General features: G+C 40.0%; 1 protein-coding gene across 3 annotated transcripts in view; it reads right to left on the bottom strand.

The window, feature by feature from the left end:
- Window positions 1-27,883, bottom strand: part of LOC126372716 (protein ELYS) — a 43,693-nt gene that overhangs the window by 15,143 nt on the left and 667 nt on the right. For all 3 annotated transcript variants that reach the window (XM_050018567.1, XM_050018566.1, XM_050018568.1), the window contains exons 3-29: window positions 26,896-27,583; window positions 26,205-26,357; window positions 25,534-25,669; window positions 24,183-24,299; window positions 22,761-22,928; window positions 21,922-22,106; window positions 20,522-20,647; window positions 18,907-18,998; window positions 18,641-18,744; window positions 18,057-18,219; window positions 17,504-17,629; window positions 16,531-16,689; window positions 15,643-15,754; window positions 14,281-14,611; window positions 13,379-13,523; window positions 12,365-12,567; window positions 11,752-11,834; window positions 10,704-10,828; window positions 9,798-10,014; window positions 8,636-8,757; window positions 7,871-8,033; window positions 4,540-4,634; window positions 3,625-3,767; window positions 2,820-2,952; window positions 2,167-2,241; window positions 1,044-1,175; window positions 262-387 (exon numbers count right to left, since the gene is read on the bottom strand). In XM_050018567.1, coding sequence (XP_049874524.1) covers window positions 262-387; window positions 1,044-1,175; window positions 2,167-2,241; window positions 2,820-2,952; window positions 3,625-3,767; window positions 4,540-4,634; window positions 7,871-8,033; window positions 8,636-8,757; window positions 9,798-10,014; window positions 10,704-10,828; window positions 11,752-11,834; window positions 12,365-12,567; window positions 13,379-13,523; window positions 14,281-14,611; window positions 15,643-15,754; window positions 16,531-16,689; window positions 17,504-17,629; window positions 18,057-18,219; window positions 18,641-18,744; window positions 18,907-18,998; window positions 20,522-20,647; window positions 21,922-22,106; window positions 22,761-22,928; window positions 24,183-24,299; window positions 25,534-25,669; window positions 26,205-26,357; window positions 26,896-27,583 — 4,422 coding nt within the window. The remainder of the gene's footprint in view (window positions 1-261; window positions 388-1,043; window positions 1,176-2,166; window positions 2,242-2,819; window positions 2,953-3,624; window positions 3,768-4,539; window positions 4,635-7,870; window positions 8,034-8,635; window positions 8,758-9,797; window positions 10,015-10,703; window positions 10,829-11,751; window positions 11,835-12,364; window positions 12,568-13,378; window positions 13,524-14,280; window positions 14,612-15,642; window positions 15,755-16,530; window positions 16,690-17,503; window positions 17,630-18,056; window positions 18,220-18,640; window positions 18,745-18,906; window positions 18,999-20,521; window positions 20,648-21,921; window positions 22,107-22,760; window positions 22,929-24,182; window positions 24,300-25,533; window positions 25,670-26,204; window positions 26,358-26,895; window positions 27,584-27,883) is intronic.

Below are 27,883 nucleotides of genomic sequence, written 5' to 3'. Positions count from 1 at the left end.
AAACGTAAAAGGAAGCGATGACTTCAACCTATGATCACTATAACCATAACTATCTTCCATTTAAGGATAAAAAATCCGACATCTTTTCAGGCAGTAAACTGTAGATATATAAATCTTACAAAGCTTCCTTTTCTAATAAGAAAGCTACCGAAGCGAAGGCATAATCAAACATTTTTGGACATTCGGTTTCAGGTGCTGAAAAAAATTGAACGTACACAATAACAAGAGTTAACAGCTAGTATCATAAGTAGATTTGTTTACCTCAAATTCCTACGAGTAGGCGAGGAGGTGGGGGAATCCGACGACTTAGTCGGCGACTCCTTGATTGCTTCCAGTCGTGGCGACTCGACCAATTTCTCTATTCTCTCAGGTGTACGGGATCTGCTCCTATTTGGTCAAATTGTTATATAATTTATATTAGTTAACATATATTTGAAAGGTTTTGTGAGTATCAAAAATAAGCTTACGTGGTTTTCATATACGGTGATGGTATGGTCATGATTCTATAGACTGGTATTCTCTGTTAATACGGCTCAAAATTGTTTTGTATATAACGTGGGAGGAGTTTTTGAATAAGCGTTGTCTCGCTTTCTCTTTCTATTAATTTCAAGTGAAAACCAGTTTATTTTTCACGTGAGTTTTTTTGTATATAAAATATGGTGCACACGAGCAGACGGTTAATCGGCACTTATCGCTATCGACCCGTTAGGATCGATTAATTCTTTCAAATATTTTTCCTCTCAGACGACGCCCTGAGCCGAGGTTCACGCCCAACTGGGCACCCTCAGGCCTGTACCGGATGAGAGCTTTCAACGCTCCCCATTTGTCCGGCCAAGTAGTTAATGCCATCTGTTGCAAATCTACAATAACACACGTCAAAAAACCGAACAGATGGATCGCCTGATGGTAATCAATTACTGACGACTTATTGTAGTTTTGCCGCATATGGCATTTACTTCTTGACTTCAATACTCTCCCTTACAAAATTTAAGAAAACAGACCTGAGGGTCTTCAGTTGGGCGTAAAAGCCAGAAGGAACATACCTAAGCTGCCTAGGCACGCTGAGTGTGGTCTTGGTAGGGTGTGGCTCGCTCTCCACCTCTTGTCGCGGTTGTTCTGGTATAGTGTCCAATGGGGACGACCGCGGGCTTATTTCTGGAGTGCGGGATCTGCTTCTGTAAGATTTGATTTAGTTACTCTTTAATTACATACATACACATAGATAAACTCGCCCTTATTCCCCGAAGGGGTGGGTAGAACTAAAAATAATCGAGAAACTATTTGCAGCCACTTTTGATACATAGTCCTAAGGTGGATAATGATAAACCATATGATGATAGGGGATCAGCCTATCGCTCTTACAGATGATCCACCATGTTCCAGGACTCTTTAATTAATTGTGATAAAGTTCCATTTGCTTTGATTCTGACACATTGCTCTTACACACTTCACTTCTCTTATGTATTGTGTAGAATAGGTTAGTTTCCTACTAGTCAAATCAGTTATTTTTTACTAAAGGTCAAAACAAAAATTACTATGGAATTTGTATGAAAAACCACACTTTGACGTCATACAAAAACGTGATAAAATGTCGGACTTATTATTAAAATTCAAACTTTTTCTTGATTAAAATTCATAAATAAGTTAAATAGAAAAAAGAAAACGTTTTTCGTTAGTTTTAGATCTTTATATAGTAATCAGAATATCATAATTTATTTTGAACCTAGTACGGTCACGAGCATTAATATGCATACACTTTGGTACCATGTCACATTAACTTTTTTGACAAATTGAACTGTGAGTCTCACTAAATGTCAAATATGTTAGTGCGACAGAGTCCTAAAGTGGGTACGTTATATTGCTCATGACTCTCTCTCTCTCGCTCTATTTAAGAGCTGCGCTCTTCTCGGTGGATTAATCACCATTCCTCTCTTCTTCCCGCCAAAACCTTCACCTCCCGATACGACACGACCTGCACCTTCTCTTTTATTTGTTTCATAAATGTTATCCTAGGTCTACCCCTTCCTCTCTTCCCTTCAATTTTTCCTTCTGTAATGTTTGTTATAAATGAATCGTGTCGTATCAGGTGGCCAATCATATTTCCTCTCCGGTTCTCTATACACACGACTGACTGTACACGACCCAATTAAAGTATAAAATAAATACCTGGTATTCCTGACAGATCGCAGTGGTGTCGTAGCCACCGGCGAATCTAGCCTTTCCGGAGTTCCTGAACGGCTCCTAAAATAATATTTTAATTACAATCATGCTTATCTTTCTGCACATATCAAAAAACCTACATAGGGGCACGTGTCCGAGCACACGATGGAAGTGAGATATGATGTTCAATATTTTTATGCATTGTTTGAAGTTTACGCGGAATTATGGATATACCTACTCCACTCCAATTTCATCAGTCGTCCCGTGACCATGGCACTTGCAAAAGTGTTGAAATATCGGGTCTCATATCCCTGATTAACGCAGTAAGAACCCGGTATTATTTGTTTTCATATTATTATGATTTTTGTTTTTTTTTACAACCTCCAGGGCCTTGTGCCTACAATTTTCTGGCAGCTAGTTTTCCTCCTAAACAGGTCGTGAGAAGCTGCAGTAGTTTTCGGATGACATGTTCGACAAAAAATATATTTATGTAAAAATTGACTTGATAAGTGTTACTAAAAACTATGTTACCTATTGAAAGATATTTTTGAGTTTGATTACGAGGTCTGAGGACTTCGTATCAAGTGTCGGTTTGGATGCAAGTTATGTTCTGAAATCCTGTGCCCCTTATATATGTTTATGTATATTTGAACTCTCACCTGTTTATCAGAGGCGTGCTTTCAGCACTCGCTGCTCTAATCCCCCGCCTGCCCTTAGGAGTCTTCGGCGCTTCTACCTTCAGGAACTCCTTCTCCACGTCCATTGGTTTGTCTTCGGTAGCTGATTCTGTGCCTAACAAAAGGAAGTATTGAATTTTTTAACATTATTATTTGCATGTTATAATCTTCACAACTAAAAATAATGCTAAATGCTGACCACCTGCAAACTGTACCTACCATTTTTAAAGCGAATAAATGAATTATGAATCATGCACTAATATTATAAATACGAAAGTAACTCTGTTACGTTTCACACTTAAACCGGTGAACAGATTTACATAAAATTTGGTATGGAGATTAAGGATTTCCGGGATAAACAAAGCCAATCCTGTGTTCTTCTCTAAGTCTGAAACGGGGGATGGTTGAGGTATTTTCCATCGCCAAAGCATAGAATTGAAAATAATGTTAAAAGACAGAAAAAAGATATCAGAATAATGGTCTGAATTAACCTCCAAAGTTTTCTTCACTAACACCCTGTATTTATTTATTTTTAACATTACATTATTTTTACCTTATTGGCTAATAAAAAACTAACAAAACCAAGCCAATTACAGATCCCACACAAATAGCAATGAACGGTCACGAGCATTAATATGTATACACTTTGGTACCATGTCACATTAACTTTTTTGTCAAATCGAACTGTAAGTCTCACTAAATGTCAAATATGTTAGTGCGACAGAGTTCTAAAGTGGGTACATTATATTGCTCATGACTGAACATGTATTGTATAAAATGATCTTACTCTCCGGCTCCTTAGCGAAGCTGCGTCGTTTCTCCCCGGAGTATCGCGGGTTGATGAGTGTCACTGGTATGTCGGCGATGCTCTCTATAGACGTGTTGGGGTCGTCCGATAGACTGCTGTTGGCCGATATTGAGAGGGACCGCCTGGGACATATTCAAAATGAAACACGGTTAGTACAGTCACCATTGTCGAAGTCTCCGAAGTGGACTACTGTACTGTGTGATGTAGAAGATGAGGCAACGCAATGTAGGGGTGTTGTTGTTGAATAATACACTCGTCGAATCCCGAGATATACATAAACTCACCAATTTCCTACCGGGGTAAGCAGACTATGGAATTCCATTTGCTTCGATCCTGACACACTTCTCTTCCGCCACATTCATCAATCGTTTCATACACGCACGCCGGTTCAGAGTAGATCGTACTAAAGTATTTTTACACAGTGGAATACTTCCTTCAACGTAACGAATACCGAGGAGGATGATTCAGACCATGATTCTGTGTTAATATCAAATGGAATTTCGTCGCAAAATTCATGATTTTTTTTTTCAATTCTATACTTTTGCGATAGAAAATTCCACTTGATATTAACTCAAGAGTGAATGATCTGAATCATCCCTCTCAGTATTCGTTACGATGTCACTTACACCCCGTACAAGTACATACAGGTAGCCATACAAGTACGTATGGGTGTTAGTGACACCGTAACAAGTACTGGGAGGGATGATTCAGATCATTATTCTGAGCTTTTTAAAATTATTTTCAGATCCATACTTTTGCGACGGAAAATTTCACTTGATATCAACTCAGAATTATGGCCTGAATTATCTCTCAAAGTTTTCGTTACGATGTCACTAACACCCTGTAAGTGCTTTACTTGGCAAGCCGACTGGCCAACCTAAAAGATTATCTTACCTTGCGCGAACTGAATCCTTATACGATTTTCTTCGCAGCAACTTGTCTTCAACTGCCATTTTCTTTGGTGGCGATTCCAGTGGATGTGGTTCTGACTGGTGATATAAATAAATATTACGTCAAAAACATGGATAATATTTTCTTTAGGAATAATATTTTAATTCAGATAATCAATAATAAACAGAATGTAAATCCACCACAGGCTTCGTAAGTACCAACATTCATATTAAAAAAAAGGGAAATTACGCACAAGCTTCGTCAGAAACTACAATACTATACACAAACTTTGTTGCGCAGAAGGAACATACCATGGTATAACAAAACAAGGTATGCTCAAAAGTGACAGCTAACATTTCAAGGTTAGCCCAGCTGACGTCATCCCATCCTGCGTAGCCATTTCGAAAAAAAAAAATTACCCGCGACCAATGTGTTTAATATTTACTTTGTAAGGAAATTTTAAACTTTTAGTAAAATAGTTACTTACAGTTTTAATGTATTTTTATATATATGTGACAAGTAATTGTAATTAAATTAGATACATTGGTCAGTAATTCACTTAATTTTCAATAATAAAATTTACGTCCTTGGAATGTTGGAGATCCCAATTTATTAGTATCACAGTGGTACCACTTACGTCATCAGAGGGCTAGTAATGGCGGCTTGTCATAGGATTGAGCATACCTGGTTTTCTTATACCGTGGAACACACAACACAGATTGAACAAAAAGTAGAAAAGCCAACTGTTATTTCTACCTAAGGTAGCAAACCAATAGTTTATCACCAACTTTTTGAAACCATTACGGGTACAAAATTCAACAAGCATTTTGTTTTTTTTATGATAATGATATATATTCTAGAATAGTCAAGACACCTTGAAGCAATATTGCAATTTGACATTTGCGTATATAAAGGTAAGTGCGCAATGGATACAAGTCAAAAAGCAATATGCTTGATCATCTTAGACTGGCTTAGTGTAATGCTATTTGGTTACCAACTATGAATTAATTAATATAAAAATATATTTTTATAAACTATATAGGTGTTACTCAATTTTGGATGAAAATACTACAGTAGTATTAGCTAGGTGGCGACTCCTCCGAATAACAGCACCACTTCGGATGACTCGACGCCTACTACACTTCTCATCAAAAAAATCGAAACACCTTGCAAGTTTACGTTTTGTCAGGATTATCAGAAAAATGTGTACATTTAGGAATAAATGTTAAATGTCGTTTAATAGTGAGTAATATGAGCTTATCAAATCTTAATGTTAATGTTCTAAATTTAAATGAATTTTTCATAGGTTTCGTATTTTGTTAAATGAGTCATTTTTATTCCGTATGGAGTATAAAGGAAATGGATAAAACAACACACGTAAATGAAAAAAAAAGCTAAAAAACGTTTATTTAATAACTTGTATTCCCTCCCCGAGCTCTAATTACTGCTTCCATACGGTTCTTCATCGATCGGATGAGAGTCACGATCACATGCTGTGGTATATTGTCACATTCCTCTTGGATTGCATCTTGCAGCTGGCTAAGTGTTTCTGGGGCAGGATCTCTTGCTCGAATTCGTCTCTTTAATTCATCCCACAGATGTTCAATGGGATTCATGTCCGGGCTTCTTGCTGGCCATTCCATAATAGAGATATCGACTTCGTTAAGATAATCTCGTACGACGCCCGCGGTGTGAGCCCTAGCATTGTCGTGCATGAATATGAAGCCGTTGCCAATAAAATGTGCATAGGGCATCACATGAGGCTCGAGACACTCTTCGACGTACCGATGACAGTTTAGTGCAGGCAGACGTGGCCCAGACACGAAAGCAAGCTCTGTCTTACCGTCGGCGCTGATTCCTCCCCAAACCGTCCACGAACCGCCACCATAGCTGACCTTTTCTTCAATGCAGCATTGTGCATAGCGTTCTCCGTCTCTTCTGTAGACCTTGTTCCTTCCGTCGTTACCATACAGCATAATTTTACACTCATCAGAAAAGAGAACTTTGCTCCACTGTAGGTATGACCAATTTAGGTGCTCACGTGCAAAGTTAAGGCGCGCTCTTCGATGGTCTGCAGTTAATTTCGGCCCATTTGCTGGCTTATGCGGTACCAGTCCACGATCCTTCAACCTTCTTCTAATTGTAGAGTCACTTACAGCCACCCTTCGTACAACACGAAGCCGCTGCTGCAGTTGAAAAGCGTTAAGGCGCCGATTTCTTAAAGAAGTTGTTACAATAAATCGATCATCTCGCTCAGAAGTGACCCGATTCCTGCCAGATCCTGAACGGCGCGTGAACAAACCAGTCTCCCGATAACGTTTATAGACTCTATGAACAGATGACAGGCTTAGATGCAGTCTTGCAGCCACAACACGCTGACTAAGGCCAGAATCCAGCAATGCCACAACTTGGGCGGCTTCTGTGGGCGAAGTATCCATACGTTTTAGGAAAAAAACCTTTTTTCAGACGTCCCAAAGTCACAGTATTGAAATAAAAAACAAAAAGTTTAAGGATAGGCGCCAATTTTTAGTTTTTAAACGCTAAATGTACTCCAACCCTAAACACACATTTGTCTCAAAACAGTGATTCATTTCGTTTATAAGATAAACAAATGAAATTCTAATTTTGAATTTAGAATTTTCGCTTATTACTGTAATGGCCAAACTGCCAGCTATACATTTATGTATTTTTTTTCATCGTATGAATTCTTTTTTGTGTTAAATACGGACAGAAACAATGAAAACGGAAGTGTTTCGATTTTTTTGATGAGAAGTGTATTTGTAAAGAGTGGTGTTTCATCCACGGATGAAATGCATCTGCGGATGAGCTGTCACCCAAGTCCTTCTATTTCTAGATTTGCATTTTATACTTTTTCTACTCCTCTACTTTAATCTGGCATTTAAATAACCAAAAAGTCTAATATAAGTACATACATAATTAAACTCTTTGAAAAAGCGTACACTCTATGGCCTATAAAAGCATTGTTTACAAAGTGTAACTGTACTATAATGTCGCCAAAAAAGCATTGTTGTTGTTTTTTTTTGACCTGGAAACTGGCACCTTTACTTTGTTTGGTGCCATAGATATACTATAAAAAAAAGTATACATTTGCCGCCATTTTCCCGCGCGTTGGAAAATAAATTGGAAATTTTTTGTGTTTCGTTTAAAATTACGTCGTCGTAGAAAAAGTATTGTATGCAACGTTGTATAACTAGGTCAAAAAATGCTCGTGGCGTCTCTTATTGCGATGTTCGCCACTGTTGCATAAAATACTATTATCTTTGACCCAGTCATGTAGCCTATTATGAGCGTGATGTAATCCAAGTATACTTACAATAGTATGCGACTGCGTGGTAACGAAACTATCGACAGACATATCGACGTCCTTGTCCCTCATCATAGAAATGGATCGATCCTTCTCTGTCGCACGAACAGGAACAGCGAGCGGTGGAGACGGCGTGGAACCAGTTTCCGATGGGATTGTGAATCTTAGATGTCTGAAAATAAGCATGAATTTACTTTAGATCCTAAAAGACATGTCATTTACAAATAAATTATTTTTACCCATCGAAAAAAATATGAAAATCTACGCCATTTGGAGGTAAAAATGAGAACTATCTTTTTCTACAATAACATCTGTTACACACAAAAAAAGTGAGAACAGGGGGGTTAAAAAGGCAAATGTGCAAGCCGCACGAAGCCAAAACCCAAGAAAAAAATATCTTGTAAAAGCCAAAGCTATATAATTTCATGTCATCATCATCACCAGCCCATTAAAGTCCCCACTGCTGGGGCACGGGCCTTCCCTATGGACGGATAGGAGGATCGGGCCTTAAACCACCACGCGGGCCCAGTGCGGATTGGTGGTTATTAACGACTGCTAATGCAGCCGGGACCAACGGCTTAACGTGCCTTCCGAAGCACGGAGGAGCTCGAGATGAAAACTTTTTTGTGGTCACCCATCCCATGACCGGCCTTTGCGAAAGTTGCTTAACTTCAACAATCGCAGACCGAGCGCGTTTACCGCTGCGCCAAATTCATGAATTGAAATAGAAAAAAACAATTTCATTTAAAGACCTGTAATATTGCAAATACTAACTTGTTAGTAGAGTCGCTATAATGCGTGTGGTTGCTGGCTGTCTCGAGCAGTTCATCGTCGCTGTCGCCCAGGTACCGCGAGTCTACCGGAGACGCCGCGTCGCGCAGCCCGTCCGCACGTATCTGGAAACAAATAATGTCACCAGATTGTCCGAAAGTAAGATGATCCGTGCTTCGGGCACGTTACGCCGTTGATCCCGGTTACTACTTACGAATGTAAGTAAGTAGTCGTTACACGAGCCATGTCAGGGGCCTTCGGCGGTTCAATAGTAACCCTGACACCAGGGTTGACGAGGTTGGTACTCCACCTCAGAACCCACACGATAGAGAATAATGTTCTAACGTGACATTGACCCCGACTCCTGCGGACACCTAATTTTATTTTAAGTTATACCCGTCATTTTCATATCCGACGAAAAGGAACGGGACGGATGATTGACAACGCACCACCACCTTATGATAATTTCGACAAACATCCGTCTTGCTTTTTTGTAATTGTTTTAGTGGAAATTTGATATGATGTTGTTGTGTTTTTTTTTTTGTGTGGCGTCCTTTTATAATAAACTTTTTCTATTCTATTCTACAACTGTCCATTTTAAAATGAATCGAGTAACCCGGACGAATAACATATACATCCCTATGGTTTTCAAGCTGTATGACGAGAGCTGTCTACTTAATTCTGTCGGGTTATTGGCCAATATAAAATTTTAGGATTTTTTAAATTTCTACCTAAAATTGACGTGTTCCATAAATTTTATGCCTATCGATAACCCGTCCCTTTCCATTTCGGTGGATAAGACAATGACAGGAAATACAATTAGATGGTGTATACTGGAATCGGCACAATACAATACAAATACACTTTATTGCACCAAAATAAAAAGAAATAAATACAAAAAAGACTCTTAACTAAATACATGGCAAATGGCGGCCTTATCGCTTAAAGCACCACCACCGTTATTATATATTTGCCGTCGATAATTAAGAATTTATAAGATTCTATTGTAAATAAATGTCTCACGCTGTAAAATGGACAGGAGATAAAGGATGTGCACGCCTTACCTTACGATGAAACCGCCAGCGAACGACGATACCTCCAGGGACTCAGAACACACAGCCACTAACACTTATTAATTTAGTTGCTTATTAATTTAGTTATTTACCTTAAGAATACTATGCGGTGTCTCGGCGCCTCTTCTTTCGTACAGCTTCATATCCGGGCTCTGTACTTCAGGCATATCGAGTAACTCTGCCATCTGCCGGCTGATATTAGCACTAACTCGTAGCGCGTTACCACGAGGTGTCTTCGGGGTGCCGGAGAGGTCGAGCCGCGCGCGTTTCGGTGGCGTCGACTCTGAACTCTCGTCTAAGTTGAATATGCTGGAAAATAAAGTGTAGTTATAATAATATAAAATAAATACACACTATGTCTACAATAGGCTAGTTTACAACTAGACAAATCGGTTACTTTTATTTGACGTCAAAACACAAAATGACTATGGAATTTATATGAAAAAGCACACTGTGACGTCAAATTAAAAATTTTCATTTAAAAAATTAGTAAAATTTCGGACTTATTATTCTTCTTGATTCAAATTCACAAATAAGTTAAATAGAAAAAAGGAAGTCCGTTAGTTTTAGACCAGTTTATGCGTCAGATTATGCATCTTTTATCATTGTTTTTGAGTAGAAATGAGGACCCTTTTTATTACATCAAGGCTCAAAAAATCTTCCACCCATTATTATTCTGATTAAAATAAAGAGAAGCAATATAGGTAGCAACATACTTCTTTACATAGTGTGATCCTGCTTAGTTTAGTGTAGTTTAGATAGATGTGTCACTGTACACGTTATAAATTAAAAAAAAATATATATATATTTATTCTTCAAAATTGGCTTACATAGTGCTTTTTGAACGACAAAAATTAATTACATATTATATAACTAGCTGTAAAACTACTAAACAATAGAATATTGAATGGAATGCAATTGCCTTGTTAATTCATGCAGAAAATAATAAAATAATATAATTACAATGACTACTCGACATTTTAGTATACAAAACTTACTTCTTTGTTCGTCCCAGTTTTGGAGTACAAATGAATGGTGTTTCCTCAATGTTCAGAGCTCGCTTCAGTCCTTTCCTGGCTTTGGGCTTATTTATCCAGATTTCACTTGCATTATCTATCGTATCCTGTGTAAGTTAAAATAAAGGGTGTTAGCGATATCGAAACGAATAAAAAATTTTGACATCTACTTGATTCTCTGTGATACAATGCATGAAATAAAGTCTGCATAGCCCCCACTTAAAAAAAAAAGTGTTCTTGTAATCTATCTTTCTATCTATCTTCTGTTCTGAAGGGTTAAAAGGCTACATCGATGCAACTGATCTAAAAAGCAACATTGCCATCTGCCATTTGCGCATATAAAACTAAGTGCGCAATCTAATTTTATTTTAAGTTATATCTGTCATTTTCTTATCCGCCGAAAAGGAAAGGGACGGGTAATCGACGAGCATAAAATTTATGGAACACACGTCAATTTTAAGCACAAATCTAAAACAACCGTCTAAAAATTTTACATTGCCCAATAACCCGACAGAATTATGTTGACAGCACACGTCAAATGGTTTGCATAACAGCGAGAAACCTTTTTGATTCGCCCGGGTTATTCATTCATTTACTAATTCTTCCTAAAATTAAGAGCTGTGAATCATCCGTCCCTTTCCTTTTCGGCGGATAAGAAAATGACGGGTACAACTTAAAGTAAAATTAGGAGGTGTCTGCAGGAATCGGGGCCAATGTCAAAGCAATGTAGCGAGGGTGTGCTGCCGCCAAAGGATGTTTTCGTGGTACCGAACAGAGCATAGTACCCCGCTAGCCACAAGTTGGTAGTGTGACTAGGGATCGACGATCCAACGGTGTTATGTTGAAAGTTTTATATATTGCGTCTCGCTGTGTAAACTTCGATATCGCGTTTCACGTCTGCATTATTGAATGTGGAGCCATCTGTTACATGTGGGCGAAACTAGCTGGCCAACTAGTTGGGTCCGCCACACAATGACGTAGCCTTTTGAAACAACCATGCTAGAGCGCAAATAGTATAAGCGATACATACCTGAATAAAGGTTGATTTGTAGGTAAACTTGTTCTTGGGAGATTTTGCTTGAATGAACACCGACATGGGTTTTGGCGCCACAACTGAAAAATGAACCTCTTATCAAATTTTCACATTAACACCTTCATGGACAGTAAGTCTACAGCAGTGGTCCCGATCCCATCGCCGGCCAAGTAGTGAATGCCATCGAAGGCAAGACAATAAGTCACATCTTTTGCCGTACCTTAGGTGCCAAGGCATAATAAACGTTAAGAGAATGAGATTCTGATTTCCAGTGGATACCTCCTAATTTTATTAAGTTATATCTGTATTTTTTTTATCCGCCGAAAAGGCAAGGGATGGGTAATAGACGAGTAAAAAGTATGAAACACATTTAGGAACGTTGGTATTATAACCCGACAGAAGGAAGTTGACAGCACAAGTCAAACGGGTTGCATATCAGCGAGATGCTGTTCATTCATTCATTTTAAAATTGCATCCATCATTTTCCTTTTCAGTGGATAAGAATATTACAGGTATAACTTAGGAGGCTGTCTGCTGGGATCAGAGCCTAAAAGTGGATAAAAAGTATAGGGGCAGTATACAGTCAAAATAGATAAATGAAATAACTCACTATGGGAGTCAAAGTCCCTGTCCAGCGCGCTGTGAGCCACGGTGCTAGTAATACTGGGCAGCGTGGAACACAACACTTCGACCAGTATGTCGCGAGCCCCCTCTCTGTCTATCACGTCTGCTATCGATTCTAAAGAGCCTGCGGTCTCTTTCCTCGGCTTTGTGTGCTTTATTTTTTTGTTGTATTGTTCCGCTTCTAGGTACCTGTGGAAAATGTTCGATAGTTATTAATAAAATAAAAAAAACAAGTGAAAATATCACATTTTACAAAAAAGAAGGAAGGGAATATCTTAGAACTGGAGCTATTTGAATTTAGGACTTTAGAACGGAACGAAATATCATATTTATTTGATTTTAGAACCTGGCGGTTAAAAAGGCTACATTGAAGCAATTCATCTAACCAGCAATATTGCTATTTGTCATTTGTTGACATTGCGCACTTACATTTCTTATGCGCAAATGTGAAATTGAAATATAGCTTTTTAAACGAAATGCTTCGATGTAGCCTATTTAACCACCCAGTTCTAAAATCAAATAAATATGATATTTCGTTCGGTTCTAAACTAAAGGTCATTTTTTATGTCCTCCCACTCCAGCTAAGAAATTTAAATAGGATTCCGGACCTAGCCAAGCCCGCTTAAATCTTTGGCGGCGGAAGTGTTCTCCCACCCCTTTTATCGCGCCATCGGAAAGTCTCCCGCCTGGAAGCCATCTAGCGTGACCCACATGGAAGTCTTTAAATAGGCTCCGGACACAGGTTGGCCGCTGCAAGGATAATCTCTGCAGGTGGGGATACCTGGTTGATGGTTGGGATGTGTGCGAGTGTGGAGTATCACCACAAACTATGGCTCACCTTTTGTGCTGTCCTAAGTGCCCTAACACCTGCACTATTAAAGACCTTTACGAAGCCACTGACAATGCCGTAAGCGTGGCCAATTATTGGTCAGCAAAAATTTAGTATCGATTGCCATCGACTCGCAAAGAAGAAGATTTAAATAGGAACTCAAAACCTCACCTAGCTTGTTGCAAGTAGTACATGATCAATATATCGGAGGTCTGAGATTCGTTGCAGTTCTCAAGGTATCTGATGAATATTTCCTCTTCAAACGGGAGCAGGGTTACTTGCAGCAGCTTTGACAATTGACCGCTGTTGCGGCAGCCTGAAAAAATAACCATAATTAAACTCAAACACAGTTCATCTCCAAATCCATCGCAAGATAAACTAAGTACCCACACCTCACCGAGCTTTCTCTTAGACCAACGTGATAGGTGGTGAACCGTATCGCCATCTACAACGGTCGATACAACTGTGTTAGTCGTCTTCTTCTATCGTGTGGGTTGTGAGGTGAATTACCAACCTCATCAATCCTGGTGTCAGGGTTATTATTGAGCCCCCAAAGGCCCCTGACATGGCACATGTAACGATTACTCTATTTACGCTTTAAACTACTACAGCTTTTCTCTCGTGTAGAGACCCACGTTCCTTAGAAATGAGTTTCGGAGGTATGTGACTCTAATCCTGTCTGACCTTATGTCTTCCGGTTCTGTACCTTCGCGTGTTGGAAGGTCAGACAGACAGTCTCTGTAAAAAGCCGGACCTGTTAACTCTTCAAGTTGTGTACGCAGGAAGGGGTAATTGTAGGGAAATGATTGGTGTTTTTTTTTTACCTTTGATGGGTTTGCTGTTGGCCTCAGACTTGCCCGAAGGCAGTGACGAGGCATAACATGGAGCCCAGAAGGTGCCTGTTCACTCTGGCCTTGAAAGCACCCGGGTTATATGCATTCGGAAATACAGAAGACGGCAAAGAATTCCAGTCCTTAGCAGCGCGCATAATGAAGGACGATGCGAAGCGCTTTGTGTGAATAGTTGGGATAATCTCCCCCTCCAGTTAAAGCAGTTTTAAACACCAAACTCACCTTTATAGAAGAAATTCATGACCTGCACTTTATCTTCTAAGCTCCCTGCATTCTGTACACACATCCTGACCACATCTAACGCTTCAAACACCAGTCCCCTCGCCAGATACAAGTTACAACACGACTGCCAATCCTCCAATTTGTCATGGTCATTGATTCTTGAGCTATTCATGTCGCTGGATGCATTCTGAATTGGTGCGGGTTTTCTCACGTGTAGGTATTGTAATGCCGCTTGTGTTTTCTTTTGCGCGAGCAGGGAAGATAGGACGACGTTATGTTGCCATTCTGAGAGTGTGTTCCCGGTTAGGCATTGTAGTTGGTCTAGGGCGAACTGTGGAACAAGACAAATGAATCAATATTTACATAAACAGCCTATATACGTCCCACTGCTGGGCACAGGCCTCCCCTCAATCAACCAGAGGGCATACGGAGCATACTCCACCACGCTGCTCCACTGCGGGTTGGTGAAGGTGTTTTTACGGCTAATAGCCGGGACCAACAGCTTAACGTGCCCTCCGAAGCACGGAATCATCTTACTTTTTCAGACAATCAGGTGATTCAAGTCTGAAAAGTCCTTACCAAACAAAGGACAGTCTCACAAAGTGATGTCGACCATGTCCCCATCGGGAATCGAACCCGGACCTCCAGGTCGTGAGCCTAACGCTCTAACCACTAGACCACGGAGTCTGTTTGAATCAATATTTAATAGTTCCCAATATCATAGAACATAAACAGCCGCACCACTGAACGGTTTAGATGTTTGGTATGGAGATAGTTCGAAAGCTAGAAAAGAACATGATAGTTTTCATTCCGGAAATCATCCCCTAAGGGGGTGAAAAAAGCGAAAATGAAAAACTTATCATCTTGAGAAAACCTGAGGCTTTTTGTTTGATGGTCAATTTGTCTAGATATTATATTAAAGATGTTGTTTCACTACGCTTACATGCTATTTTACTACTATACTTACTAGCGAGTGGGAAGCGTAAACGCGGGGGACAATATCTGCGGTACAAGGACATCTTGAAACGTAACCTGACCGCCTGCGATATTTCCACTGAACGCTGGGAGAACCTTGCTGTTTTAAGACCTGAGTGGCGTCACTGTGTCAAAACAGGGGTGGCTAACTTTGAGCAAAATCGCCTGAAAGAGCTCGACGAAAAACGCCAAATACGCAAGGATCGTCCCAAACCCATCTATAGCTACACCTTCAACTCGGATGGACAGCTATTCTGCCTCCAATGTGACCGGGTTTTCAGAACAAAGTTTGGCTTTGCCGGTCACATTCGAGCGCACGAGAGAAGAGACTGAGGTCGCCGTTGTCGGATACGAGAAGGAGGACTATATATATACTACTATACTTACATCAAAATCTCTATGGTCGAGGTGCCAGAACGCCTGCGTGGCTTTGATAGCTGTGTTGCTGAGTCCGAACATTGTTGGGAACTGCATCAGTCGTCTGATCACAGCTTCGTACCTGATGAAACAACAACACATGACATCTTCTATCGTGTGGGTTGTGAGGTGGATTACCAACCCCATCAACCCTGGTGTTAGCGTTACCCATTGAGCCGCCAAAAGACATGGCTCATGTAACGACTACTTACTCACATCAGTAAGTAGTAACCGGGACCAACAGCTTAACGTGCCTTCCGAAGCACGGATCATCTTTCGGACAATCAGGTGATCAGCCTGTAATGTCCTAACCAAAGTAGGGATCACAAAGTGATTTTTGTAATATGTCGCCACCGGGATTTGAACACGGAACCTCCGGATAGCAAGCCCAACGCTCAAACCACTGGACCACGGAGGCCGTTAACACGCATGACAGAAGCACACGAATATGTCCCAATTGGGGTAGTCAGAGGTACATCCACCGCAAGATGAACTAAGTACCCACACCTCACCGAGCTTCCTGTTAGACCAACGTATGGCCGTCGCCTGATAACACATTACGTAAATTATCTTCTACTTATGTTGTGCTTACACTTAGCTACTGTAATAATATGCAGGCGTAACAGAAGTAATTAGTTGATGATTTGGGGAAGTTGCATAATAGAAACTGAGAGGTTATAATGGCCACATTGAAGCAATTTGACATTTGCGCATATAAACGTAAGTGCGCAATGCAAACAACTGTCAAATAGCAATATCACTTTCTTAGATGAATTGCTTCGATGTGGCCATTTTAATCCCGATTAAAATGGCCACATCTATTTATACAAACGAAAAGTAAAAAAAAAAAACACTCACCTAACTTCATCATAAACCATAGAGTAGTCAACCAGTAGATAAAGTACCAAGGAGTGTTTATGTTCCTCTGCTATGTCGGGCAACAAGTACAGACGAAGCAGGGAGTATAGAGAGGGGGGTGGGTATAGACCGCTTTCACTGCCGCCCCGCATCCACATTCTGCAACGAAAAAGATGAAATAGGTAAATACCCGATATCGCGAGACTGTTTTAAGACAGTAGTTAAACAAAAACTACAAAAAAGGTTATTATAAAGTTAGTGATTTAGAAGATATGAATGCATGGGATTAACTGTTTGAGAACTGATATCAGGCAGCTAAATTACTCAATTGTATACCAATATTTTATGTTTATTTTTTTAAAGAACGTCTAGGGCCCTGTGCCGAGGTTTTTCTTGCAGCTTCTTTTCCCCAGCTATACAGGTTGTGAGAAGCTGTAGTAGTTTTAGGCGGATGAGACGTTCGTTATGTAAAAATTGACGATTCAAAGTGTAACTATGTTAACAACTGAATAAAGATATTCTTGAATTTGAATGATCTCGTCTAATTTTTCGGGATCAATCCCGAAGCATAATATGACGAGATCCCATTCGAGATTGACGGGATTGGGCGAATCTCATTGAGTTATACTTTTTGTTTTGATTATGCTAATTTCAAAAGAAAACTTAATTGTTTAGCTAGTAGTATTGAAGAATAAAGGAATTTGTTTTCCTTCAAAAATATTTTGTTTTAATTAACCTCACTATCACAAACAAGCAGTTTTCATCGTTTTCAGCCATCCTAACTTTACATTTTTTTTTTATGAACTAGACGAGATCCCGAAAATTTCGGGATCTCGCGGGATTGATATTTCCAATCCCGCGGGATCTCGAATTTGAGATCTCGAGTCGGGATTGCATTCCTTAGTGGTGAGTCGAATCGCAGTCTATAATGGTGGAGCCAACTGTGTTTGAAATTGCACTAATAACAACTTACTGATTAATCCGTTCTCCACCAAACTCGTTTTCAATCAGCTGGTCGATGTATAGGAGCGGACAGGACGTTTTAGCGGCGCTTTCGTCGCCCAAGTTGTGGTCTTGGAGGCGGTGCAATTTTAGACGTCTGCAATGTTACAAAAAATAAAATTACTTTATATAACGCTCCATACGAGCCGTGGTAGCCCAGTTGGTAGAACGCTCGCCTCTCATTTTGAGATCGCTAGTTCGAACACCAGCACTGGCCTAGCACATCCCAGCACATATATACGCTGTTATAGTTAATCAAATAAAATAAAAGTATATTGCACAGAACTAAATTTCAACAATCAGACATAACACATGAATACAATACAATTTGGGCGGCAATTTGGTTAATGATGAACATTATCTGTAAACAACGTGTACTAATAAGTACTTACTGATATACGTATGTAGTCGTTACATGGGCCATGTTAGGAGCCTATGGCGGCTAAATCATAACCATAACGCCAGGGTTGGTGCGGTTGGTACTCCGCGTCACAACCTACACGATAGAAGAAGAGTAAAGTAACCTCTTGGTATAGGTGTCGGCGAGGTTTCCGCCGGGGTAGGGCAGCGCGTCGCAGGCCTCGAGCCGCTCGGGCAGCAGTCCCACTCGCAGGAACCACTGCACCACTTGGAAGTACAGCGACACACAACCTATGCCCTTGTACTTCTCCTCCATCTCGCTTAGAGCTGGAATAAAAAAAAATCATCATTGCATTGGCCTTATAGGTTTTTTGTAATACTAGCTTTTGCCCTCTAGTTTTTGCTATTTTTGGAGCCGTGGCAGCCCAGTTGATACGCTTGCCTCTCACTTTGAGGTCGCGAAAACATCGTGGGGAAGCCCACATTCCCGGAAATCTCCATACAATTTTCCACCCCCATTTTAGGAATGTGGGAGGTTAGAAAGGGACAAAAACAGCCTATGTCACTGTCCATCCCTTCAACTGTCTCCACTTAAAAAATCACGTCAATTCGTCGCTCCGTTTTGCCGTGAAATACGGAGAAACAGAAAGACACACACGTACCCACACTTCACCGTTCTTTCTTTAAATTTCTTATGACTTGTCAATTAGTTCTATTTAAAAAAAGAGAAAAATATGTCGTTACTCACCATCAGGAACGACCAGATTGCAGCATTTAGTAAGCACGGCGTCCAGCAAGCCGGTGAGCTGAGTCAGTTGTTGCACGCAGTGATCCAAACATCTCACTACGTTCCTGTAAATGTAATATAACATAAACTCACGACTGTATCCCGGTTGGGGTAGTCACACATCCATCTCAAGATGAACTAAGTACTCACACCACAACTTTCAGTTACACCAACTTCACTGAAAGGTCAGTGACCCGTGTTAACTGACCTTGGAAGTATTAACTCACCTATCTGGTAAAGCAGAAGAGGTGAAGAGAGGCGCAGTAAGTTCCCTTGCGTTCTCTTTCAAGTCTACGGCCCGCTTCCAACACCAATCAACCTATAAAGAAAGATAATTTTAAATAACAATTAGTGCCTTACACTTCCGGATTCTTAAGGAGCTGAAAGTCTTGTATTGTCGGCGCTGCAGTAGCTCCGGCGTGGGTTTATTGTTTGTAGTAGGTATTGCTTAGCAGATTGATGGGATTGCTTCAATGAAAGCTTCGTTTCTTGAGGGGGATTGTTTAGTGACTTGTTCGTTACATTACATTTTGTGCGCGTACGCGATAGTTGAAGTTGGTCGTGACGTGACGCGGAGATAGATCGAGAGAGTGAATTGATAGAGCACAGATAATATTGACCGGGACCGGAACAACGTCATCGGGGTTGCCGTTTTTCAATATTATTATGGTGCGTTCACGTTGGCGTGAACATGTACGCATTTTCCATATCTTCATGTCTAGCAGCGAATTAAACAAGGCGTGGTCGACGGTTTCTTTCAAATTTAATCCTCTCAGACGACGCCCTGAGCCGAAGTTCGCGCCCAACTGGGCACCCTCAGGTCTGTTGTCTTAAATTTTGTACCGGGTGAGTCCTCAGCGGTCCCGCTAAAGTCACATAAACTCTTTATTTTTCAGTTTCCTTCCACCGACTGTACTTGGAATACCATTGTATTTACGTCTATAAATTATGTAATACAAACTGGATTTAAAAAAAAAGAAAGGAAAACATGAAACAGTAGGACTAGGGCCCTGTGCTGGGAGATTTTCTGGCCACGTCTTTCCCTCAGCGTTACAGATTCCGATGTGGTAGTAGTTTTACAGCTAGTTACATAATATGTAATTTAATTTTTGACGTTAAAAAGCGCTAACTTTGTAAGCCAATTTTGAAAAATAAAAGTTTTTGAATTCCCCGGCCAAGTAGTTATTGCCATTTGCGGCAAATCTACAATAAGACACGTCAATAAAGGACTAAATAAAGAGCCGGTCTTTGCGTTTCTCTAATATAAAATATAATATATAATAATATAATATTTATTATTATTATTATTTATTATTTATTTTTTTTATATAATATTATACGTTGAAAGTCTCTCTTGTCACGTAGGTCAGCTGGAAGAAATCTCTTTGTTTGGAGATAAGCTTGCCTGTACTATCTGTTTTCTTTGTATGTTTCTTGTGTCTGTTTCATTGTGTACAAATAGATAAATAAATAATAATAAATAAATAAATAAAACTTACCTTCTTCTATCGTGTGGGTTATGAGGTGAATTACCAACCCCATCAACCCTGGTGACAGGGTTATTATTGAGCCGCCAAAGGCCGCTGACATGGCTGATGACTACGACTACTTACTTACATCAGTAAGTAGTAACCGGGACCAACGGCTTAACGTGCCTTCCGAAGCACGGATCATCTTACTTTTGGACAATCAGGTGATCAACCTGTAATGTCCTAACCAAACTAGGGATCACGAAGGGATTTTTGTGATATGTCCCCACCGGGATTCGAACCCGGGGCCTCCGGATCGTGAGCCCAACGCTCAACCGCTGGACCACGGAGGCGGTTAAAATATAAAACTTACCAAGAAGGTAAGAGTGCAGCCCGCGCCAACATGGCTGCCGGTAGCCCAGTCATGCGCACAGCGCTTCAGGAATCTCGACAGCCTCGCTTCCAACGCCACTGATAGGAGGTATCTGCGCTGATCCTCCTAGAAACAAACTTGGCGTTATAAAAAACTTGATACTAGAAATAATCCGTGACAAACTTACATCTTAGTGCCACAGGTAAGAATCCCGGTTTGAACTATGAACTCGGGCTGTGGCGTGCACTGAATTCCACTTTGTGAGTTTGAATTCATAACGTAACAAACAGGAAAAAAAAACAAAATTAAAAACAAAAGAGAAATAGAACGAGTACAATAGGCGGCCTATGCAGGCGGGTCATGTTTATTTAGGTCATAGATATTTTTTTTGTTTTGGTTTTCCCCGAAGGGTAAGGCAAAGGGAACTATGCCCATACAGCCATGTCTTACGTATTTTTTTTTCTTGATGATTAATGAAATGATGAAAGGTGATGATAATGAAACCTAAGCCCCCACCCTCGGAGTAGATTCCCCGAACCCCGAACGAATTAACTCAAAAGTCCGCATAAACTTTCGAGTTATGAAGCGGCTTCCTGGCACGAAGCAAAAATAGGCAGATACACTTTGTTTATTGAATACTCCGATATAATAACACTCGCGAATGTCTTCCGACTAACTTAATGCGATCATTAACCACAAAACACCACTTCGTATTAATTATTTAGATTATTCAATGAAGAAAGCAACTGTCCCGTTCCCGTTTCCCGCCAAAAAGCCTTAGGTCATAGACATAGATAACTCATATCACGCAGTTTCTAGGATTTGTGCTAAGTTTTTTTTTACTATAAGCAGATGAGTTGAGTTTATATGGCATGGAGGACGCTACTCCCAGCGATGTCAGTGCTTTCTTTGAAGTAGTCATTCGTCCTGACTGTCCTTATCGATAATGTCTCGTTTCTTTTTTAGGCGACGTATGGTTTCTGGAATAGTTAGTTGCCCCGCAAGCTGATTTGGGTGCATTTGTAATATATTTTTTTTGTACTGGGTTCCACAATTGCTTATTTCTTCTTTGACCATAGGTACATTTAGAATTTCGTGCATTTCTGTTGTTTTGATGAACCATGGTGCGTTAATGGCAATTATGTTCGTCCCCTATTATATGTGATAATCATTTTTTATATGCAAACAAGTTCGAAAATCATTGGTTTAGGCCAGTAGTGTTTAGTTAGTAGGCCCCCTCCGGTTGATTGAGGGGATGCCTGTGCCCAGCAGTGGGACATATAAAGGCTGTTTATGTATGTATGTAGGCCAGTGCAGCGAACCTGCGACCTCAAAGAGAGTCAAGCGTGCTATCACGGGTCCTTAGACCGGTTATGTTGCTTTAAATAAAGCCAACCTACCTGGTCGATATTCCCCATAGCGTCCATGTACAAGGGAACCAGTCCGGTTTGCACGCATGCGTGGTACAACCTCGTCGGGTTGAGCAACGCCGTCGGGCCCACCTCGTCCAAAGAGTTGATGATCTGTCGCTGTATGCCCGTTGTACTTAACACGCACGATTCTGATGTGTTGAGGCATATGCAATCTGTTGGCAAGTGTGGAACATAGTATTATACTACTACTACAGTTCCGCGACGTACAGTCATAAGCAATATCATGTACCCACTTTAGAACCCTGTCGCACTAACATATTTGACATTTAGTGAGACTTACAGTTCAATTTGTCAAAAAAGTTAATGTGACATGGTACCAAAGTGTATACATATTAATGCTCGTGACCGTACCACTCTCGCCACTAAGAACCCGCGCGTTATCGGTCCGACGTTATATGAGCAACTACCCACTAGCTTTAAAAATGAGGAATGTGACGTATCATTCGGTTTTGTTGGATATGGAGCTATATTCTGTTGATTTTATGAAAAATTGACATTGTATTTTATTATAATTACTTGAATGTAATTTTATTTTATACATAATTAGTTTATTACTCATATTAGCCATAAAATTGTATTGATTTGTTATCTTTTGACATTTTAATTAAATTTATTATCTTCTTTTGAGTCAATATCAAGTGGAATTTTCCATCGCAAAAGTATATAATGGAAAATATTTAATAAAAACTAAAAAAAAAACCATGAATTTTACGACGGAAAATTCCACTTGATATCAACACAGAATCATGGTCTGAATCATCCCCCTTAGTATTCGTTACGATGTCACTAACACCCAGTATACTGACCGTATCTCAAACAGTTGGGATAGAAGTGTTCCTCGAGGCGTGTGGCGGCGCAGTAAACGGACACAGACGACGGGATCAGTCTCACGTCCAGGGTCGCCGTGGCGCCGCGGGCCAGCTCCGTGCAACGGGTCGCGCTCATGAACGCGTTGCTCTGGAGCTGGTACGTCGCTGGAAGCAAACGAACTTTATTATAAAAATCAGCGTCTATTGAATCACAGATGGCCTAGCATCATATACCGTAAACAAATATGTACATTGTCTTAAGTCTACGCAGTTATAATCATAATTAAAACACATAATATCGGGAGTCTCATATCCCTGATTTAAACGCGATAAGAACCCGTTATTATGTATTGTGTTTTAATTAACAAATATTTATTTTTCTCTGGTAACATAAACATAGTTGGCGAATAGGTATATAATGGTGCTAATTCCTGTAAATACCATCTAATTTTATTTTAAGTTATATCTGTCATTTTCTTATCCGCCGAAAAGGAAAGGGACGGGTAATCGACAAGCATAAAATTTATGGAACACACGTCAATTTTAAGCACAAATCTAAACCAACCGTGTAAAAATTTTACATCTGTCAATAACCCGACACAGTTAAGTAGACAGCACGTCAAACGGATTGCATACCAGCGACGTACCTTTTGATTCGCCCGGGTTATTCATTCATTTACTCATTCTTCCTAAAATTAAGAGCTGTGAATCATCCGTCCCTTTCCTTTTCGACGGATATGAAAAAGACGGATATAACTTAAAATAAAATTAGGCGGTGTCTGCAGGAATCGGGGCCAATATATTGTATAATATAAGTGAATTATTTCATTAAATGATACATCCAGTTATGTCATGTTAGTGGGCTCGGTTTTACACTCCAAGATGGTCCATTATACATTCTGTTTTTGACTATGTATACCAACCTAACTCCTTCTGGGGTTTTCACCATTTCTTTAGAGATTTTGTCACTCCCGTGCATTCCGCACGTGCGTGCCGCGACTTGTGCTGAGTGAGGCCCTTTTATCTCAGGACGTCCACCACCACCTTTATGATCATTTCGACAAACATCCGCTTTGCATTTTTTGTAATTGTTTTGTGAAAATTTTAAATGATGTTATTGTCTTCTTTCTGTGTGTGGCGTCCTTTTATAATAAACTATTTCTATTCTATTCATTCAAACAGCTTTGATCAACCATAATGGTGTTCTTCTATCGAGTGGGTTGACAGGTGGATTACCAACCTCATCAACCCCGGTGTCTGAGTTACTATTGAGCCGCCAAAGGACATGACTCATGTAACGACTACTTACTTACATCACTAAGTAGTAACCGGGACAGCTTTCCGAAGCACGGATCGTCTTACTTTCGGACAATCAGGTGATCAACCATAATGGTCTTAGTAAAATAAAACACAAGTTACCTGGCATCTGATCCTTGTACCACTGATCCAAGTCAAACAGCAACATTCCATACTGGGCAGAGGAGTTAGCATTCTCGCCCCAGCATTCCCACACCAGCTGACAGATGTTCAACATGCCTGCAAGTAAAACATACATGACGTGAAACTATAGGAGGGAAGGTTACATAAAAAAAATTATATATTCATAAAAACATAACAAAGTTCGTTGACGAGTCTTCCCAGTAAGTAGCAATAGTACTTGTGTTGGGAATTACTCGCAACCTACCTATGGATCACACAATGGGAGAATAACAAAATACTAGCAAGACTTAAAACTAGCAAGAATCTTCATAATCTATCTACTCCTTTTCTTCCATAGTTTATGTAGTAGTTTAAATAGTGATATTTATTTATTATAACAATTAAAACGAAGATTTTATATGGTCACTAAAATGTGAAGAGGCTTTCACATACATACATACATAAACTCACGCCTATTTCCCACCGAGGTAAACAGAGACTATATAATTCCATTAGCTAGAGGCTTTCAATAGGATTAAACAAAAAATACTGATCGGAGCTTACGTGCTTCGGAAGGCACGTTAAGCCGTTGGTCCCGGCTGCATTAGCAGTCGTTAATAACCACCAATCCGCACTGGGCCCGCGTGGTGGTCTAAGGCCCGATCTCCCTATCCATCCATAGGGAAGGCCTGTGCCCCAGCAGTAGGGACGTTAATGGGTTGGTGATGACTGAGCAAACGCGTCTTGATGCATTTTCCTTCCTTCTAGGTCTTCCTCGACCAGTCCTAGCGTAAACTTTCGCCTGATATCCCCCTTCCGTAATCCTATTATTTTAGTTATATAACACAACATAGCATCACGCCTGTATCCCCGATGGGGTAGGCAGAGGTATGTTCCATAAATTTTAGTCTCTCGGTTACCTGTCCCTTTCCTTTTCGGCGGATAAGAATACCACGGGTTATTGGGGGCGGTTATTGTCACATAATAACGGGTTCTTACCGCGTTTAAAATAGGGATATGAGACTCCCGATATTTCCCGATTTCTCCCGAGTTCAGATTGTTCCGAACATTCCGATATCAAATACATAAACAAGCGACAAAGAAAGAGGGTCAACAGATATGTCTGCCCGTAGAAAATTATGGATCTACCTACTCCACTCCAATCTCATCAGTCATCCCGTTATCATGGCACTTGCAACAGTGTCGAAATATCGGGAGTCTCATATCCCTATTTTTAACGCGGTAAGAATCCGTTATTATGTGACAATAACCGCCCCCAATAACCCGTGATAATAACCGCGTAAACTTAAAACGACAGTAAAACAGTTTGGGTTTAATATGAGTTTCTTACTATCTTCCCCTTCTCCCCCGAGCATGGAGTTGACAGAGTATGTGTGGCAGGACACGCAGCGACCGCCAATCAGCTGTGAGTCTTCCTCTGTTGTACTCAACTCTACTTGGAACCTCACTGTTGCTGTTAGGAATTCCTGTCGGGGAGTAACAGAGATTAGTACTTCTCCTTTTATAGTCCTATTATCCCCTGCTGGGATAAGGGCTCAAACAACAGATATCCACTATTTGCGATCTTTGCGTGGTTAGTACTAATATCGAAGAATTGAATGAATAGCCCTCTCTTAGTGATGAAAAATTCCACTTGATATTAACTCAGAATCATGAGCCGAAACATTGTCGGTAGGGCTAAAGGTCGAACCTGTAGATAGGGCTTAGAGGTGAACTAAAGGTGATGGCAATAGATCTTACAGGTCGCAGTGATACAGTGCATGAAATAAACCTTTTATTTTATCTTTGATGGGTTTGCTCTTGGCCCTGTCTTGCCCGAAGGCATTGACGAGGCCTAAAATGGAGCAAGCTCGCTCAGAAGGTGCCTGTTCACTCTGGCCTTGAAAGCACCCAGGTTATATGCATTTGGAAATACAGAACACAGCAAAGAATTCCACTCCCTAGCATTGCCTCCCTTGCATCTCCTCATAGCACTCCCTTGCATAGTCACAAAGATCATACCTGATAAAGGCACTTGGTATCCGACAGCATTCTCTTCCCCTGATAAGTGAGGGAGTACATGACAGCCAGGGGAAACTCCTCCTCATCAAACCTGTCTATCACGGAGAACACCACCCAGAGGTAGCAGAATGCTCTGGGGTCGTCACATGGCTCCTGGGAAAGAAATGAATAATAAATAATCCAACCAAATAAAAATAAATTACAAAGAAACTTAACTTACTTATCTAATAGCTATAAGCGGTTTTCTTTTTGTGGATGGCTGATGCCTAAACTAAGTAAACTTGTAATATAGGACATCAGGTCTTCCCCCGGAATTTACAATGTTAACAACTTACTTAGATTACAAGATTACTTTTGACAATTCACAAAAAAAAAAACATACTGTTGTAAGAGATTTATGCAAAATAGGCGCTAGTATGTCGAGTTGCGGTAAATGGCCTTCAAGTACATACTTAGGTTTATTTTCCATTAAACAAAAACCAAAATTATCATACATGTTTTCAACATCTTAATGATTATCTTTTTTGGACTATTAGCAACAACTCATGTTTTTCCATGATGAAGGTATTTTCAGCATTTAGATATACAAGCAGCCATATTTGAATTTACAGTCTTGAATTTTTTTTATCATTGATATCATTATAATAAATCTCTTCAAACTAAAACAAAAATAAAACAAATGAAATCTAACCTGGAATCCAAAATGTGTCACTGGCAGGCACTCAACATTGACTTGAGACGTGAATTCCAAATCCAAATTCAAAAGATTCCAAATCTGAAATGCTCCGAAATTGAATCCTACCACCAAACTCCCTAACTGAGGAATGTATTGTATCACAGTAACTCTTATATGGTCTCTCTTGGCCTTCATTCGCACTGTGCCATCTGGATTACGAAATATATACTGCCCGTCAACCAAAGAGTTCTCATTCAATAGTACAGCTATATGATCATCATTCTCTAAGGCCAGATCTCTTTGGACCTCTATTTGGTCAACTGCATTCAAAGGCAGAAACGAAATGTTGGATAAATTCTCTTCACCTCGAATCATGTGTTCATAACCTTGTGATATGTCCTTCAAAGCTTGAATTAAGCTTGACCGATTGAGGTCAAAGACGAATATCTCTCCAGTCTTTGTGCCAGCCATAATAGCACCATCGAAACATGTGAACGGTCCATCTGTAAGTCCATCGCAGACTGCTAGTTCTGTGACCACAACTTCAGTTCTGATGCAACGGAGTATTTGGGAGCCGTTGATGTGGAATACACAGATCATGCCAGCGATGTCCTCACATTCTAAACTGATGAGTAATTGCTGCGAGTTTTCTGTGAGAGGTGTTGGAAGCTCCACCACACTTGTTACAGTAGTACGGAAGTTGCTGAAATGAAATTATTACAAATATGTTAACAGAATTAATCCAAAATAACTAATAAAAAACCTGTTCAATGGAACAAGTTTACATGGATAAAATGAATACTACAAACTCTTTATTGCACTTTAAACAAACATTAAAAAAAAAAACGATTATTTTTCAAGAGTAAACAAATAATTATGTGTTCTTTGAGGGTAGACATATTTTTTCAACAAACAAATCCATGGAATATACATATATATTGTTTTGTAATTTTCTGATATTTTATGAAGACAATCCAGTCCAGTCATAATCCAGTCTAGTCAT

This window comes from Pectinophora gossypiella, chromosome 14 (genome assembly GCF_024362695.1).
Source record: "Pectinophora gossypiella chromosome 14, ilPecGoss1.1, whole genome shotgun sequence".
Classification (NCBI taxonomy): Eukaryota; Metazoa; Arthropoda; class Insecta; order Lepidoptera; family Gelechiidae; genus Pectinophora; species Pectinophora gossypiella.
This window is presented reverse-complemented; position numbering and strand designations above follow the sequence as displayed.